Source organism: Lottia gigantea (genome assembly GCF_000327385.1).
Source record: "Lottia gigantea unplaced genomic scaffold LOTGIsca_80, whole genome shotgun sequence".
In the NCBI taxonomy this organism is placed as follows: Eukaryota; Metazoa; Mollusca; class Gastropoda; family Lottiidae; genus Lottia; species Lottia gigantea.
Genome location: NW_008710663.1, coordinates 428,854 through 445,205, shown reverse-complemented (window position 1 = coordinate 445,205; position 16,352 = coordinate 428,854). Strand labels below are relative to the sequence as shown.

The following is a 16,352-nucleotide window of genomic DNA, read 5'->3' as shown; positions in this document are numbered from 1 at the left end:
ACTTTTAGATGTGAAGAATCACAGAAGAACAGGTATGGTAAGAGTTTAAAAATGTTGAAGAACAAGATAGGCTAACGTAAGAAGTAAGAACTACAGAAGAAGGATACAAGGTTACAGATGCGGAACTACGAAGAAAAATGGACTGCAATTGAGGAATGACAGATATAGAAAAACACACAAAAAAGCCCACAAAAGAAATGGGGCTTTTTACCTTGTGAATAGTGCCATTGGTTTATAGTCATTATGATGAATATCAACCTCAACTATTAGCTCCAATAACATCTGTATTAACTTGTTAAAATTATTCATATTAGTAACATCTAACATATAAACCGTTACTGGTACACTTGTCTCATTCTGAAAATATCATAAACGCATTACAGGGGACTTGACATCTTAATAATGGACAAGGTATTACAAATTTGTTCTTATATTTTAACTACAATATTTTTTTTTATCACCGAATACAGCGATTTGATTACATTGTACGCCAACGCATACGGCTAATCAGAGACCTCGACAGAAAGACTGCACAGATTATGGCATATTATTTACAAGCATTCTGCCGAAGACTAGGTTGCCTGTATTAACTAAAATACAATCGAATCACTGCATTTGTAAATCTCCGTGAAACAAGAAAGGAGGCTATTGTAGTCAAGGGGTAAGACGAATAACTTGACCATTGTGCAAATGTGGACTTCGTGGTATTTGTCAAAACTATTGGCAATATTGATGAGAAAATTGACATATTTGCATATCCATCTCACATCAAATGACTTCTTATTGTATCCACTGATATTTTAAAATATTCATTTGTTACTTCACTGTTCGCCAATAGACTATATTGATTTTGATATTTGGTAGTTAGTATTCGAAAGTTGAGTTGAACTGCCCAATAACTAGGAAAAAAGGAAACAGTTTCACCAGTTCTTGTGAAGCTATTTGTCTTCTTGAATGTGTTTAAAGTTTGAAGATCTAATATATGACCTTAAATAATTTTATGATTTTCCAGTATTTTCTTATAAAGCAATTTCACTGAGTTTAATGAACTTTGCATATGAGGGCGATCTGCAAAAAGCACTTTTTGTGGATTTTTCTCCGACTCACCGATTTAACCATTACGTTAATGGTACTTATTTCTTTACTGTCAATTTCTGACTGATTTTCAACAACAATTTCACCATAAACCTCCTCTGTACCGTTCTCGGGACACAATGATGTTTCTTTCTAGAAAAATTATGGTTTACATACTTTCAAAATTTGAAAATTTGAAATTTTTATGGGAATAAAATATTGTGTTACATAAAATAACATTGAGATATTATTGTCAGAGTAATATCTAAAACAACATATTGAAATATTGTGAGCGTAATATCCAAAATAACATATTGAAATATTGTTAGCGTAATATCCAAAATAACATATTGAAATATTGTTAGCGTAATATCCAAAATAACATATTGAAATATTGTTAGCGTAATATCCAAAATAACATATTGAAATATTGTTAGCGTAATATCCAAAATAACATATTGAAATATTGTTAGCGTAATATCCAAAATAACATATTGAAATATTGTTAGCGTAATATCCAAAATAACATATTGAATTATTGTAAGCGTAAAAGTAACAAATTGAGAATATTGTTATCGGATTATCATAACTGACAAATTAAAAATATTGTTATCGTATAATCAAAAACAGCAAATCAAAAATATTGTTATTGTATTATCAAAAACAACAAATTGAAAATATTAGTACTGTTATCACCTATTCTTGTGGCAAACTGATATATATATCTAAAATTTACTCTACCGTATTATCAATAATGAAGACTGCTGAAGGTATCTGTCTGTCATAAATAAGCTGCCATATATCCGCTGATTTCATACCTAATTCTTGAAAGTAATAACCATCTACTTGTGTATGGCTCTGTTAATATAGAATATGAAAATTAAAAATATAATGGTATAGTAATTATAGGTCTGCACATTCTTTAGCTGAAAATTTGCTGATTACAATATATAAAGTACTTCATTTGCTGATGAAAGAAAAATGGAGGACTTGCTTAAGTAAACACTAATGCTAATGTTGCAAGAAAACTGCAAGAACTTACTGGGAATCTAAGCAATGATATTACATCTGTTACATAAAGTTGGTTAATTTCTTCTGAAAATGAAGAAAAAAAGAATTAATATCGTATACCTATATGTAGGTACAGGTGCTTTATTTATCATTTTGCTTCACTGAACCTTATATAATAGAAACTTGCTATACTGAACTTATATATAATAGCAACCTGCCATACTGAACTTATATATAATAGCTACCTGCTATACTGAACTTATATATAATAGCTACCTGCTATACTGAACTTATATATAATAGCAACTTGCTATACTGAACTATATATAATAGCAACTTGCTATACTGAACTTATATATAATAGAAACTTGCTATACTGAACTTATATATAATAGCAACTTGCCATACTGAACTTATATATAATAGCAACTTGCTATACTGAACTTATATATAATAGCAACCTGCCATACTGAACTTATATATAATAGCAACTTGCTATACTGAACTTATATATAATAGAAACTTGCTATACTAAACTATATATAATAGAAACTTGCTATACTGAACTTATATATAATAGCAACCTGCCATACTGAACTTATATATAATAGCAACTTGCTATACTGAACTTATATATAATAACAACCTGCAATCCTTTTTAATAAGAAGGTGACTGCGATCGCTTCAGGAACGTTGCCTCCCAGCTTAAGTTTGTACATGCATAACTTTACGAAATTCACCTGGTTCTACTTCAATGCTCTTCAGATGTTCAAATTGTGTAGATAGTGCTGTAGAATTAACTTTCATCTTGGACTCATATTCACTGAGAAACATATCTGAATACATACAGGTATCACCTTTCTTCAATCCCTCCAGTAAAGCTTCAAAGATAAACTGAAGTTGTGCCTGGATAGATAAATTGATATAAATATGACGAGAAAAGAATCAATGGGAATGAATCTCCAGTTCCATAATCGCATTTTGAAAGTTATAGATTGATAATTGATATATTTGATATTTGTAATGAAGTAAGTAAGAGAAGCGATAGAAATAAATGATACTAGGTATTTAAGAAAAGCCGTTATCATATCTGAACACAATTGTTTTCATTTTGCCTATGCTTGGAAATATGTTTACTCTTCTGTAAAATTTGTGGTAATCGTTTACTTCAGTACATTTTCAGGGATCAAAACAATGATCTTACGAATGTTTGAACCATTCCTCTTCTTTGGTTCCGCAGCTTCTTGATGCATGCCATGATATCTACAGAGCCAGTGTCTTTATATTGTTCTAAACAATAATCTACAGCTATATAGGTACCTGTCCTACCTACACCAGCACTACAAGAAAACATAATAATATTCTCAGCCGAGGTAAACACCATATCTTTCAATGAAACCTTCATCAGGAATTCAAACGGGTACAATTTGGAGAGTACCAGGAAAATTCTATAGAACGTACATGTACATTTAAGTACGACAGTTGAGAACTTATTTTCACAGGCTTACGTAAAGCTGCATCATAACGCGAAATTTTCATGGTGACCTGTAAGGTATAATCATCCTTGCCCATACCAAAAAATTATAATTTGAATAGTTTCAATATTTCTTTCAAATCAAATCTGTAGATTGAAATAGGATATTGTTCCGAAATACAATTGTCCCTTTGTATCAACCCTTCAAATCTGAATATAAGGTAAACTACCTGCAGTGTACTACTTGGGGAGCAGTTGATTGTGGTTGATGTTTGTTAACTTCATATAAAAAATCCAACATGTCGTCGACATCAGGAACATCATGATCTGGCCAAGTCTCATAATGGAACTGAGTAAATGTATGACTTGAATCTCCCTGCAAAATATTACTTTTAGAAATGAAGATGTCTGTACTGTCATCTGTAACATTGGATGGCAGAATCTCAGGATTATGCTATACTGCAACTCCAAAGGGATATCATGTTACGATATTCAATAAGATGTCTTTTGAGTTTTATGTACGATTAAGAGAAACGTGTTTCAAGGTAAGGGTTTCAGGTATAATTTCTTCTAAAACTTTTCAGGAGACTGCCAATGACTTTCGCAATCTAGCTGTTACCGCTAATATTCACCAATGTTAAATGTTGGTAGCCGATCAAATCTGGCCATATCCAGTTTCTCAATCGTTTCTCACAGGTAGGGCCAGACATCTAAATCTTATGTCACTTTTTGGAAGCTGAACCCGATCCATTTTTGAGTCATACCCTACCTCTGTCATTAGAATGGTTCTTATAGTATAGTTAGCTCTTATCTTTTGTTTCTTCAGTGTCAATGTGATATCACCTTTAGTTATAGGCTTTTCATCAGGCCAGTATATTAAACATTTAATCTAAAACAGAAACACAATATCTTCAATATTCATCATTTCAAGTTTTGACACACAAGACGGAGTTCAATCTTTGTAAAACGGATGAAAGTTAATTTCTCTATTTTCTCAGTTATTCGCGTTTGATGACCCGATGTAGCATTATGGCCTCTTCTAAAGGCACTCTGAGATACCCAGTCGAAGAATGGCATAGGAATAGCGTTCTGAGGAGCAAGAATAGCTATTGTTAAAATATCCGAAAAGAAACAAACCTTTCCCATTTCATAATCTTTAGTGACCATAACAACTTTATCACATTTCTTCTCCATAATCATTCTAACAAAATCATTTATCATATGTGTCGTGGGACCTTGGTAGTAGGTAAAAATATAAAGATATCAACTAACATGATAAAAATATGTCGGTAAAAGTAGACGAGGCACTGGACAAGCAAGTTCACAAATAGAGTCCACGAATTTCAGCATGTTGGTTAAATCAACGAACGTAATGGATATGAGAAGAATTTCAGTTAGAAATATGTTCATGAACAATACTTCATGTTTACCAAGTGGATATACTATACATCTAGCTATCTGAAACGTGGCGTATGGTGTTTCTTGCTCGAATTAGTATATATTTTAGTTTTGAGATGTGAAAATTAAAAGAAATGTTTGGGAACTTGTGCTTACCTTGTGAAGCTATGTATTTCCGATTATGACCATAACCCTAAAATCATTATTGGTAAATTTAACATTAACACAATATAAACATCATGCATTCGAACTTAAAGGGAACTAGATATGCATAAGTTAAACGAAGTATAAGAGGCAACAGTAATATAATTCGACAGGGAGTATCAATAACCCAATGTCGATTTTGCCAATGTCAACGTCAATGGATACATTTAACAAAACATGAAAGGCAGGCTCGTAGCTCGACTTGATTGTTCGGAGGGGCAAGTAATATATCCACAGGGACAATGGTTAATAGAGATGCAGCTGCAGTAATAGAATTGGTCGGCCGTCAGAATTTTTAAGTTGGGGAAATCTATTTTTCCCCTGTAGCAACCGGCCTGATGTAGCTGGCGAACTGAGCGATTTGAACAGATTCACAGTGACGTTTTTAGTATGCAGTAATCATATTTAAACTTACGTCTAAAAAGTTGGCATTTATATAATCTAAATGTGGTTTGTCAGGGGTATTTTCCAAAACAACTCTTGAGTGGTCATCTGGAAGCACAAATAAATAGTCTAGTCTGAAAAAATCGTATCTGGAAGTATCAAATATTGAAATATATTTGTTAATATTATGTACGAGTCATATTTGATCAAAAACGGTTCAATACGTTCGACAGTGCAGGAAAGAAATGGACCGTTGTTTTGGAGTATAGGATTTATTTATGAAATTTTGATTATGTCTGTCAACTTACATGGGTAGTAACCATTAAATCTATTTTTTATCTTATTTGGTTCAAGCTGAGAAGCTGTAAAGGGGAATGTCAGTTCTGTAGGTAGTTTCTGAAAACAAATTTAGATATGTTTGTCGAAGGCCACTTTCGTTAATAGCATTTGTTAATTGTTAGGTTATTGCGTTATTAAAAACCTTTTTGAATAGGGTGCTGTTGCTCATGGATTATTGTTTTTAAACGATGGCCGAAATTGTTTATTTCACTCAAGTCAATGCAATGAATTACTCACAGCAAATAATCCTTTGAAACCATTCTGTGACTTAGCCTCAGATATAAAGTTTTCAAGTTCATGTATAGTAAATTTAGTTTGAGATGGTAAATTATAATAATCATCTTCGTTACTGTAGTAATTATCATCTTGAGAAGACGTGTTTTGTTCTTCATTATCACTTGGTGTGTACTTCAAAGGTTTTGGTTTGATGCCTGGTTTTGTTGGTACGAGAGACACAGTTGAATCTGATAAAGGTTTCGGAGATGGGCGATGTGCAGGTTTTGAAGGTGAACGAGCTTCTGAATTAGGAATTATTGCTTTCACTAAGTTTGGTGCTTGGTTTGGGTGGTTTGCTATCGTATGTGGCTCTTCAGTAGATGCTTCTTCATCAGCAGAGTGGATAGAGCCATTTTGTACGTTTGGTGCTGGAGCTGCATTCTGGACCGCTGCTTTCTCGACCGGTGTTTCGTTCACTATAATCACAGTAGAAACAAAACATTTTAGAGGGCTGAGAATAATAATAAAAATAATCATAATAATACATATGCATAATAATAGTCAATAAAGTTAAACCTATTAAAAATCAAGAGATCAAAGCTCAGGGTTTGTGGAAGTAAGAGCATGTTCATGAGAAAATGTTTTTTTTTTGCAATTGCCAGAGGCACTAGACAATTCCTCTTCTCTTATCCTAGGTATAGATAGCTGTAATAACAAATATTTATCTTGCAAATCTGACATTGGGTTTTGGTAATGTAATTTGGCTTGATATAACTACATGTACCTTGTTTTAGATTTTCAGCTTGTTTTACTACTGTTACATTGACCGAATCTCGCTTTTGAAAATCATCCACGTTTTCATAAACACCTTGTTTGTTATTGTTAGCCTTTGGTATCTTGGTTTTCTTTGGAACATGTCTTCGCCTGGAAAACAAAAAACTTGTTACTTTCCAACGCAGTCCTAATTAACTATTTTTAATCTATTTGCCAAAAAGCAAATTTTGCATATTGGGTTCGTTTTACTAGATATTGGCGATATTTCCCAAAAATTGCACATTTCTTTTGATCAAATATATTACATAATTTTTATTCAAATTTACACGAATTCCTCATATTTTGAAAGTGTATAGAATTTGACACGTAAAAAAATGCTGATCAAGTATTTGTTTTGAGTTGCTATCTTGACGATTGTACTAAGCTCTTGCAAGCAAGTCAACATTCATGATCTTGATGTCTGTAGTTTCAAAAGAAACAGGCATGTGTAAGGTATCTAACCTTGTTAAACGAGAAAATTAAATATAAGCAACTTACCAAATAACAACAAGTATTATAATAGTTATAATTATAGCAAGGACACAGCCAGAAACAGTAGATGCAATTAGTATAATTTGCTCTAGAAATAAAGAAAATGGTTTTTATCAAGTAAGGTCTTTTTGAAATAACTATAATCATGGATGTAAAATAAACACATAATATACTATGTTTCGGTCCTAATTTCGTGTTTTTATAGGTGATTATCATTACGATTATATTGTGATAATAATTCCCTCTTCTTAAATGAGAAATATTTTGGTTCCTAATAAATATGCGATTAAACGAAATATATATTGAGCCATCTATCCATCTATACGTATCATTGTTCAAGTAACTTAAAAGGATTGTTGCGCAATTTGTGGGGGCGGGGTGATTTAAGTTTTGAATATATGTAAATAGTCTTCAGAAGTACTAGAAATGTACGGAAATCGCATAATTATATGTCTCAAACTAGGAATTTCTAAATCTATGTGTCTCAAGAAATGGCGACTCGTCTTTTTAACTTTCAAACGCGGATAACTCTGGACACACATGGATTTAAGGGCTCAAATTTCGACGTTTTTTTTAATCTTTATTCGGTTTGTTGTGAACACTATCAATGATTGGCTTAGCAAAAAATTCCCGTTTCTGAGACGAAGGTACGATTGGTAAAAAATATATATCTTTCAAAAAAAAAGTAATGAACTAAGATATATATATTCTTGAAGTAGATAGTGTTCCAAATTCTCTTCAAATATGCAATCGTACGATTTCGAACCTTGACCTTTTTGAGGAGTAGACATTCGGCTACAGTCTACATTACTATAACCATCAACACATTCACCGTTACAGCTACCATCAACTTTACTACAAACTGTACTGTTATTTATACAATTTCTCTCTGAGCATATTCTTTTACAGTTTTCACCATAGAAACCATCATCACATTCTAGAAATAATATATTTTATATAGTGTTGTTAGTGTAAAAATCATGAAATGTTTTAGTTTTTGGTTAATGTGGTTAGTGAAAATATCATGAAACATTTTAGTTTTTGGTTAGTGATAAAATCATGAAATATTTTAGGTTTTAGTTAATGTGGTTAGTGAAAATATGAAACATTTTAGTTTTTTTTAGTGATAAAATCATGAAATATTTTAGGTTTTAGTTAATGTGGTTAGTGAAAATATCATGAAACATTTTAGTTTTTGTTTAGTGATGAAATCATGAAATATTTTAGTTTTTGGTTAGTGTGGTTAGTGAAAATATCATGAAACATTATAGTTTATTGGGTAGTGTGGTTAGTGAAAATATGACTTTCACATATAGACAATGATAATGGTATTACATTGACTGCATTTAATCATACATTACTACATTCCATTACCTTGTGTACAGTCAATTGATATAAAACCTGATTTACAACCATCAGCACAAGTACCATTCACACTATCACAATTTTGATTCTGTAAACAATTTCTATTTGAACAGATTTTCGAACAGTTTTCGCCGTAAGTGCCCTCGGGACATTCTGAAAAATTATTCACATGCTCAAATGATTTTTCAGCAAGTTATTGATACGAGATTTATTTATTTGTGTCAGAGTCTTAAGAACAGGAACTATGATTATGTCGTGTCTCCCAATGGACACTAATATTATTTCAAATAGCCACGCTACTGGCATATGTTCACTTTCCGAAAACTCTCCATAACACATTTTGAATATCGATGAAGAAGTGCATACAAGAAATTATATCTTGATTATCCTTTATGTTATCTTACAAGTATTGTATTGTTTATTTACTGGCTCTTTATAATAAAAAGATACAGTACTTACGTTCTGAGCAATCAACACCACTAAAACCAGGTTTACAACCTTCTGTACAATTCCCTGTGATATGATTACATTCAGTGGAACCATAACAATTTCTATCATCACAGAGTCTCTTACAGTTTATACCATACATAGTCGTATCACATTCTATAAGATATACATTTACTTATTGAATGAAACGAAACGACACAAATTGTGAATTTCTAAACTAATATTCACAAAGCTTAGAGCAATGGCCCTGAGTTAAGTAAAGCTAAACGTGTCATACCAATAGGAAACTTGCTATGATTTTTAATTCATAATTAAGCAGTCAAATATATGTATGAGTTTTTTTTGTCGATACAATACTTACCCTGGTCACAAAGTTCAAATTTAAAACCTGGTTTACATCCACCGATACATGTACCATTGATATGGTTACAGTTTTGATTTAAACAGTTGAAAGGGCAAGTTTGTAAACAATTGTTACCATAAGTTCCAGTCGGACATGCTGTAAATACAGAGACATAATCATTCTGATAGTAGATCGTAAGTCACAGTATAGATACGAAAGCCAACCCGGCTTTCGTACATAGATGTCATAATATGAATACAAATCTATAATATATCTTCAATGGGAGCAAGAAATCATTTCTAAGTAATCAAGTCGTAACATAAATAATACAGATATGAGTTCGGACAATGTCTAAAAGGTTTGAAGATATCGTAAAGTAGATAGAATCCTCAGAAGTTTTCTCTCATGAAATGGACTTTCTTTATGATATCTGGTATATTTGCCACATTTCTTGCGTAGATCACGACCCTCGTTATTTTACCTTGTGTGCAGTCTGTACCATTATATCCTGTCAGACAACCATTATCACACTCTCCAGTATCAAAATTACAAGACTGTTGGGATCCCGAACAATATCTTTCATCACAATTTTGACTACAATTCAAACCATACCTTCCTTCTATACAAGCTACAATAGAATTAGAAATAAACCAATTTAATTTAGAATGTTGGATAGCAAAATTATTCGTTACGTAGAGTATTTAGTGAGCTACTCTGCATCATTGGAATCGCAATGTAATGCGTTGCCAGCATTTCAGATTTATAAAGACATCAATTTAGTAAATGTACCCATGTAAAGTCAGAGTAGATTGTTGATCATTTTACAAAACATACTCTGATTACAGCTCGATCCAGTATACCCTGGTAAACATCCCTCAGTTGAACATTCTCCTGTTACAGCATCACATGATACATCATCTTTACAATAACAAAACTTTTTACACTCTTCACCATATGTTCTATTGGAGCATACTGTAATATAGTAGATATAAACAATAACATCATCTTTACAATAACAAAACTCCTCACACTCTTCACCACATGTTCTATTGGAGCATACTGTAATATAGTAGATATAAACAATAACATCATCTTTACAATAACAATACTTCTCACACTCTTCACCACATGTTCTATTGGAGCATACTGTAATATAGTAGATATAAACAATAACATTATATTTACAATAACCAAACTTCTCACACTCTTCACCATATGTTCTATTGGAGGATACTGTAATATAGTAGATATAAACAATAACATTATATTTACAATAATACTTTATTTACAGAAACAAAACTTCTCACACACAGCACCATATGTGGAGCATACAGTAAAATAGCATCATAATGTAGGCATAGCACCCTTTGTTGTCCCGTTTAATACAACCAGCAATCGAGCAAGCAAGATAGTTCATGCCCACTATAAGAGCCTTCAAGAGAAATTCCCCCATGTCTATAAGCAGAAAATGATAGTTGCATATTCAAAAAAATAAGAACTTAAATGATAATATTGTTCATAGTAAACTAAAAACAATCAGTACATAACAGATACTATACTTCTCGCCCATCGGGCGAGTTATTTTTTCTAATTTCAGATCAGAATAAGAACAGAAGAAAACCCAATATCAAGACCCTTAATCCTAATTTCTAAATAAAGTGTCTGCTCCACCCTAGGCCTGTACATTTGGGAGAATCAAACCCTCCCTTCCCCGAAATATAATATCATCTTTTCAGTAACAAACTTCCAACGTATGTTTTATTTCAGCATACAGCAACAGTTATATATAAGAATAATTTTTATAATATAATATCTTTACAATAGAAAATCTTCTCAATTAATAACCACATAACGTATATAAGAATGTTGAATAACGCTGTATGCATTTTACAATACCAATCGCCAATCTTCGGTAGTTTCCGTAAAGCTGAATCTGGAACTATTGCCAATGGTTACCCAAAGTTACAATATATTATAATGTTGAATACATATCTTACGGATGTTTTGTTTTCATTGACTATGTTTACAGTTAATAATGTGAAATGTTGCACAGCGTAACTTTTGCGGAGGCCGTGTGTAAAAAAATACAACAAATATCAAATATCAATATCGAAATCAATGACGACTATAGAGTATATATGAATGTACAATGGGATTTTTTTGGCGTCTTGAATTACAAGAGCTACAGACATTGTACGTGCAATCATGTGCAATGTGTTGATTCTAATGGGCTGGTCACTCTTGAACTCATATAAGAATACATATAAGAACAATAGTATAATGTTCAAGAGCAATGTTTACTTTTATACAGGTATCCCTTAGATATGCTTTCAATTTTTATGGTGGGTGCAAGAAACCAAATATAGCAGCTTGAAGATAGTTTCGTCAAAAATTATCTTACTTGTTTTCGACATAGAAATAGATGATAGAAATTCCGCTGAGAAATTTAAAATGCCATCAGAAAAAAACAAGCAATAATGGAAGCATAGAACAAAATTGATTTATAGTAGACTTAGTAGTTAATATAATTTGAAAAAAGTGTTAACCTACTTACATCCATAAACTTCGACCTCACAAAAAACTAAGAAATGGTAATCGGCAACAATAGTACTTGAAATGTTGATTCCGCTACCCAATATTATATTATTACAGGTAACTATGAAGTCAGTACTTGTTGGTGATACGTCATCAGGTTGTTTATAACATTCTACCGAGTCACCATTATCTTGTATAACATCTATTTTAAATCCTTTCAGAGTATATAGATCTATAATATACCATTATATAAGATTACGTTTACAATATGTATATATTATTTAACATGGATACCATTATCTTGTATAACATCTATCTTATATCCTTTCAGACTATATAGATCTACAATTAACCATTAAATCAGAAGAATTTACACCGAATTATGGTAATTTTGATTTATGCCTAAAATATATATCTGTAAAAAAACCAAATTATCAGTTACAATACATCTTTGATCATTGTTACCTGAATGTGAAACAATGATTATCTACATTTGATTGTTACATAGGGTGTCTTCTATCTTATGCTTTTACAGTGTGAAGACAGACATTGAGAAAGTTCATTTGTGATTCTGTACGTCAATTTTCAGTGTCAAGAATACCCACTCCACTCCAACAATATACAGTGAGTTTTGGAGAAAGACTATGCAAAACAAATGTTTCAAACTGACTTTAAAATCTGGATACAAATCATACTTGACCTATAATGTAAAACTACGTGAAACAACGCTTTAACGATCAGTATATCTTCTAGAATTGAATAAAGATTGTTTCTAGTACGAGAAACTACATTATTAAAACAGTGTAATTATAATTGTGTGGAAAATACATTTGTTATGCAATGTTTTGCAAATGAGCTTTTTTTCCTGGTTACGATACGCAGCCAATAATACAATAGCAATAGCAATAGCCATCTTGGATTTCAAAATGTCCCCCAATATAAATATCTCCTTAACTAATAAAGATACCAATCGACTACTCCTACAGTTTACGACTTTTCAGATCCAATGGTGTCAGAATTTGTAGGTCACATTTGGCTTTAAATCTAATATGGCCAGTATATAAAACTCAAAATCCCAAAATAGTAAAAAAATATCAAAACAGTCCCAACGCCTAAACCATGTTTTAGAGTCTGAGAATTAAATTAACCTGTTTGCAACAAAAGGCAGACCTCTAGAATCGAGCGCCCCCGACACACCAAACCCTGGTTCAGCATGTTAAGCGTGCAGTGTAACAAGGTGAATTATGCTGGGCAGGCATCACGTGTTCTAATGAGAAGGTTTGGGAAAAAACAGTTAGTTTAAACAATTTGGACAACATTAAAAAAAGCCACTTAGATCTGCAATGAACGTTTTAGCTGTGGATGCACAAATTCGACAGAATGCGGATTGCGTTAGCCGCTGTGGAAATTTTTCTGCTGCAAGGGCGGTTTGATACTATAAATAATGTCTTAATTTCTTGACGGTTTACATCCATATGACAAAAACTTCATCATCATAATCGTTAATATAAATATCGATTATCCAATCCATAATCAGAACATTACATCATGTTGACAAATTATAAGAAATGTCATTTAAACCGATTTAAAAAATATTTAAATTTCTTACACTGCCCACCATACTGGAATCTATTAGCATTTCTATATAAATAGGTACTTGTCTATACTGAAAAACTCTTGTTTTCAGTTCAATGATTTTACTCATCAAAAGTAAGATGTGATAAACAAAGTTTGTATAGAGTTAAGATTTAGAACACAGTATTTCACCGCTATAAACATATTGACATATTATATAAAATGTCACAGAAACTGATTGTAAAGATTTACAAGATACTTACACTGGCCAGTAAAACTATCTCCATGTCTATATAATATTATAATTGTGTGGAAAATCGATTTGCACCCTGGTGCAGCTTGTTAAGCGTGCAGTGTAACAAGGTGAATTATGCTGGGCAGGCATCAAATGAGACGGTTTGGGAAAAAACAGTTAGTTTAAATAATTTGGACAACATTAGCAAAAGCCATAAAGATCTGCAATGATCCTTTTCGCTGTGGATGCACAAATTCGAAAGGATGCAGATCGCGTTAGCTGCTGTGGAAATTTGTCTGCTGTAAGGGCGTTTTGATACTATAAAAATAATGTCTTAATTTCTTGACGTTTTACATCAATATGACAAAAACTTCATCATCATAAAATTGTAAATATAAATATCGGCATTAATCAATTAATAATCAGGACATTACATCATGTTGACAAATTGTAAGAAATGTCACACAAACTGATTTAAAAAAAATATAAAGTACCTTACGTTGCCCCCATACGGGAATCCATTAGCATACCCATTTCTATATATAAAATATGTATTTGTCTACACTGATAAACTCTTGAAATGTCATGTCACAAAACTGATTGTATAAAGAATTAAAAAGTACTTACACTGTCCATCATTTCTATATAATATATGTATTTGTCTAATAGGATAAGTATCTGTTAAGTTTACACTCCACCATCTATTATTAGAATAACCAGTGTCCATACAATTCCTGGCACCATATTGTGATCTATCACCATCTACTACCAATTCAGGTCCACGACTGCTGGGATTATATCGTGAACTTTGAAATGTTGGTTTTCTCAATGCAACGTTCTCTAAGATAAATTCCAAAAACTGAATTGTTATAGTCAAACATCGATAATTTTGCTCATCCGGGTACCGTCAAAACATAAACAACTTGGATTATTTGAGAATAAAGAATGCATTTTAGAGTTAATTTTTCTGGTGGTAGAAAAGATTGTGATACGCGTTGAAAGAGTTTAGATTTACATGAAAAGATGTTCCCACAATCAAAAGTTCTTTTTTGAGAGGCTTGACGTTATAGTTTCTAAAATAAGATATTTGAAAAATTAAATAAATTAAATACACCGCATATATTCTTTTCCATTTAATAATGTTTTATGTTCTAAATTCATATTCAATTGAAGGATTAGTCAAACCCTCTTAACGTGTTATAGTTTATTCCTTTGAAAAAAATAATGTTTATGTTTTAACAGTACATAGAGGAGCAAAACTATCTCTGTTTGACTATGCATACTGAAAAAGGAAAATCTAGAGTTCAGTATTGTAAATAATTCATGATAGAAAAATAATATATAATTGATATTTTGATACTACACAAATACTGGTCTAATAACGCGGCAGTTTAGTTTAATAATTCAAGTTGGACTTTGACATGTTGTAAGCTCGAAATAAACTGAAAGTGTTCCTGAAATTACGACTATCTAAAAACTCATTACTTTAAAAACCTATATTAATATCTTAACAATGAAAACATCTAACCGTTTGAATTCAACACTATGATTAAACTCTGCCTAGCTCTCGTATTATAAGACAGAACTGAAATATATTCGCACATGATGGCCAGATTGCTTAAATCCAGCTAAGCTTTGATCTGTGCGGATGGTTATCATTTATTATATATCTTATTCATATGCAAATTTGAATGTTATAGGACATACTTTCAATGTCTAAGAATAGGCTACATAATTTATGAATAAAGTATTTCAATCAGACTCACTTTTTTGACAAGTAGAACCATACCAGCCTGTATCACACCCATATTGACTACAACTACCATCAGAATTACAATTATAATCATTCTTACAATGACATGTAAATAACTCTAAATAACCAAACTGTTTACCTATAATATAGATAACATATCACAATTAGTATACTATTATAACAATGACATGTAAATAACTATAAATAACCAAACTGTTTACCTATAATACAGATAACATATCACAATTAGTATACTATTATAACAATGACATGTAAATAACTATAAATAACCAAACTGTTTACCTATAATACAGATAACATATCACAATTAGTATACTATTATAACAATGACATGTAAATAACTCTAAATAACCAAACTGTTTACCTATAATACAGATAACATATCACAATTAGTATACTATTATAACAATGACATGTAAATAACTATAAATAACCAAACTGTTTACCTATAATACAGATAACATATCACAATTAGTATACTATTATAACAATGACATGTAAATAACTCTAAATAACCAAACTGTTTACCTATAATACAGATAACATATCACAATTAGTATACTATTATAACAATGACATGTAAATAACTCTAAATAACCAAACTGTTTACCTATAATACAGATAACATATCACAATTAGTATACTATTATAACAATGACGTGTAAATAACTAT

At 31.5% G+C, this 16,352-nt stretch overlaps 1 protein-coding gene across 1 annotated transcript; it reads right to left on the bottom strand.

Moving 5' to 3' along the window:
- Nucleotides 1-2,790: 2,790 nt before the first annotated feature.
- Nucleotides 2,791-5,672, bottom strand: LOTGIDRAFT_132532 (hypothetical protein; the record flags this gene model as incomplete). Its single annotated transcript, XM_009067191.1, has 7 exons — nucleotides 2,791-2,991; nucleotides 3,290-3,425; nucleotides 3,790-3,948; nucleotides 4,324-4,448; nucleotides 4,697-4,794; nucleotides 5,114-5,150; nucleotides 5,577-5,672. Coding segments are annotated over 7 exons (852 nt in total), but the record flags the coding sequence as incomplete, so codon positions are not given.
- Between the last annotated feature and the right edge of the window lie 10,680 nt (nucleotides 5,673-16,352).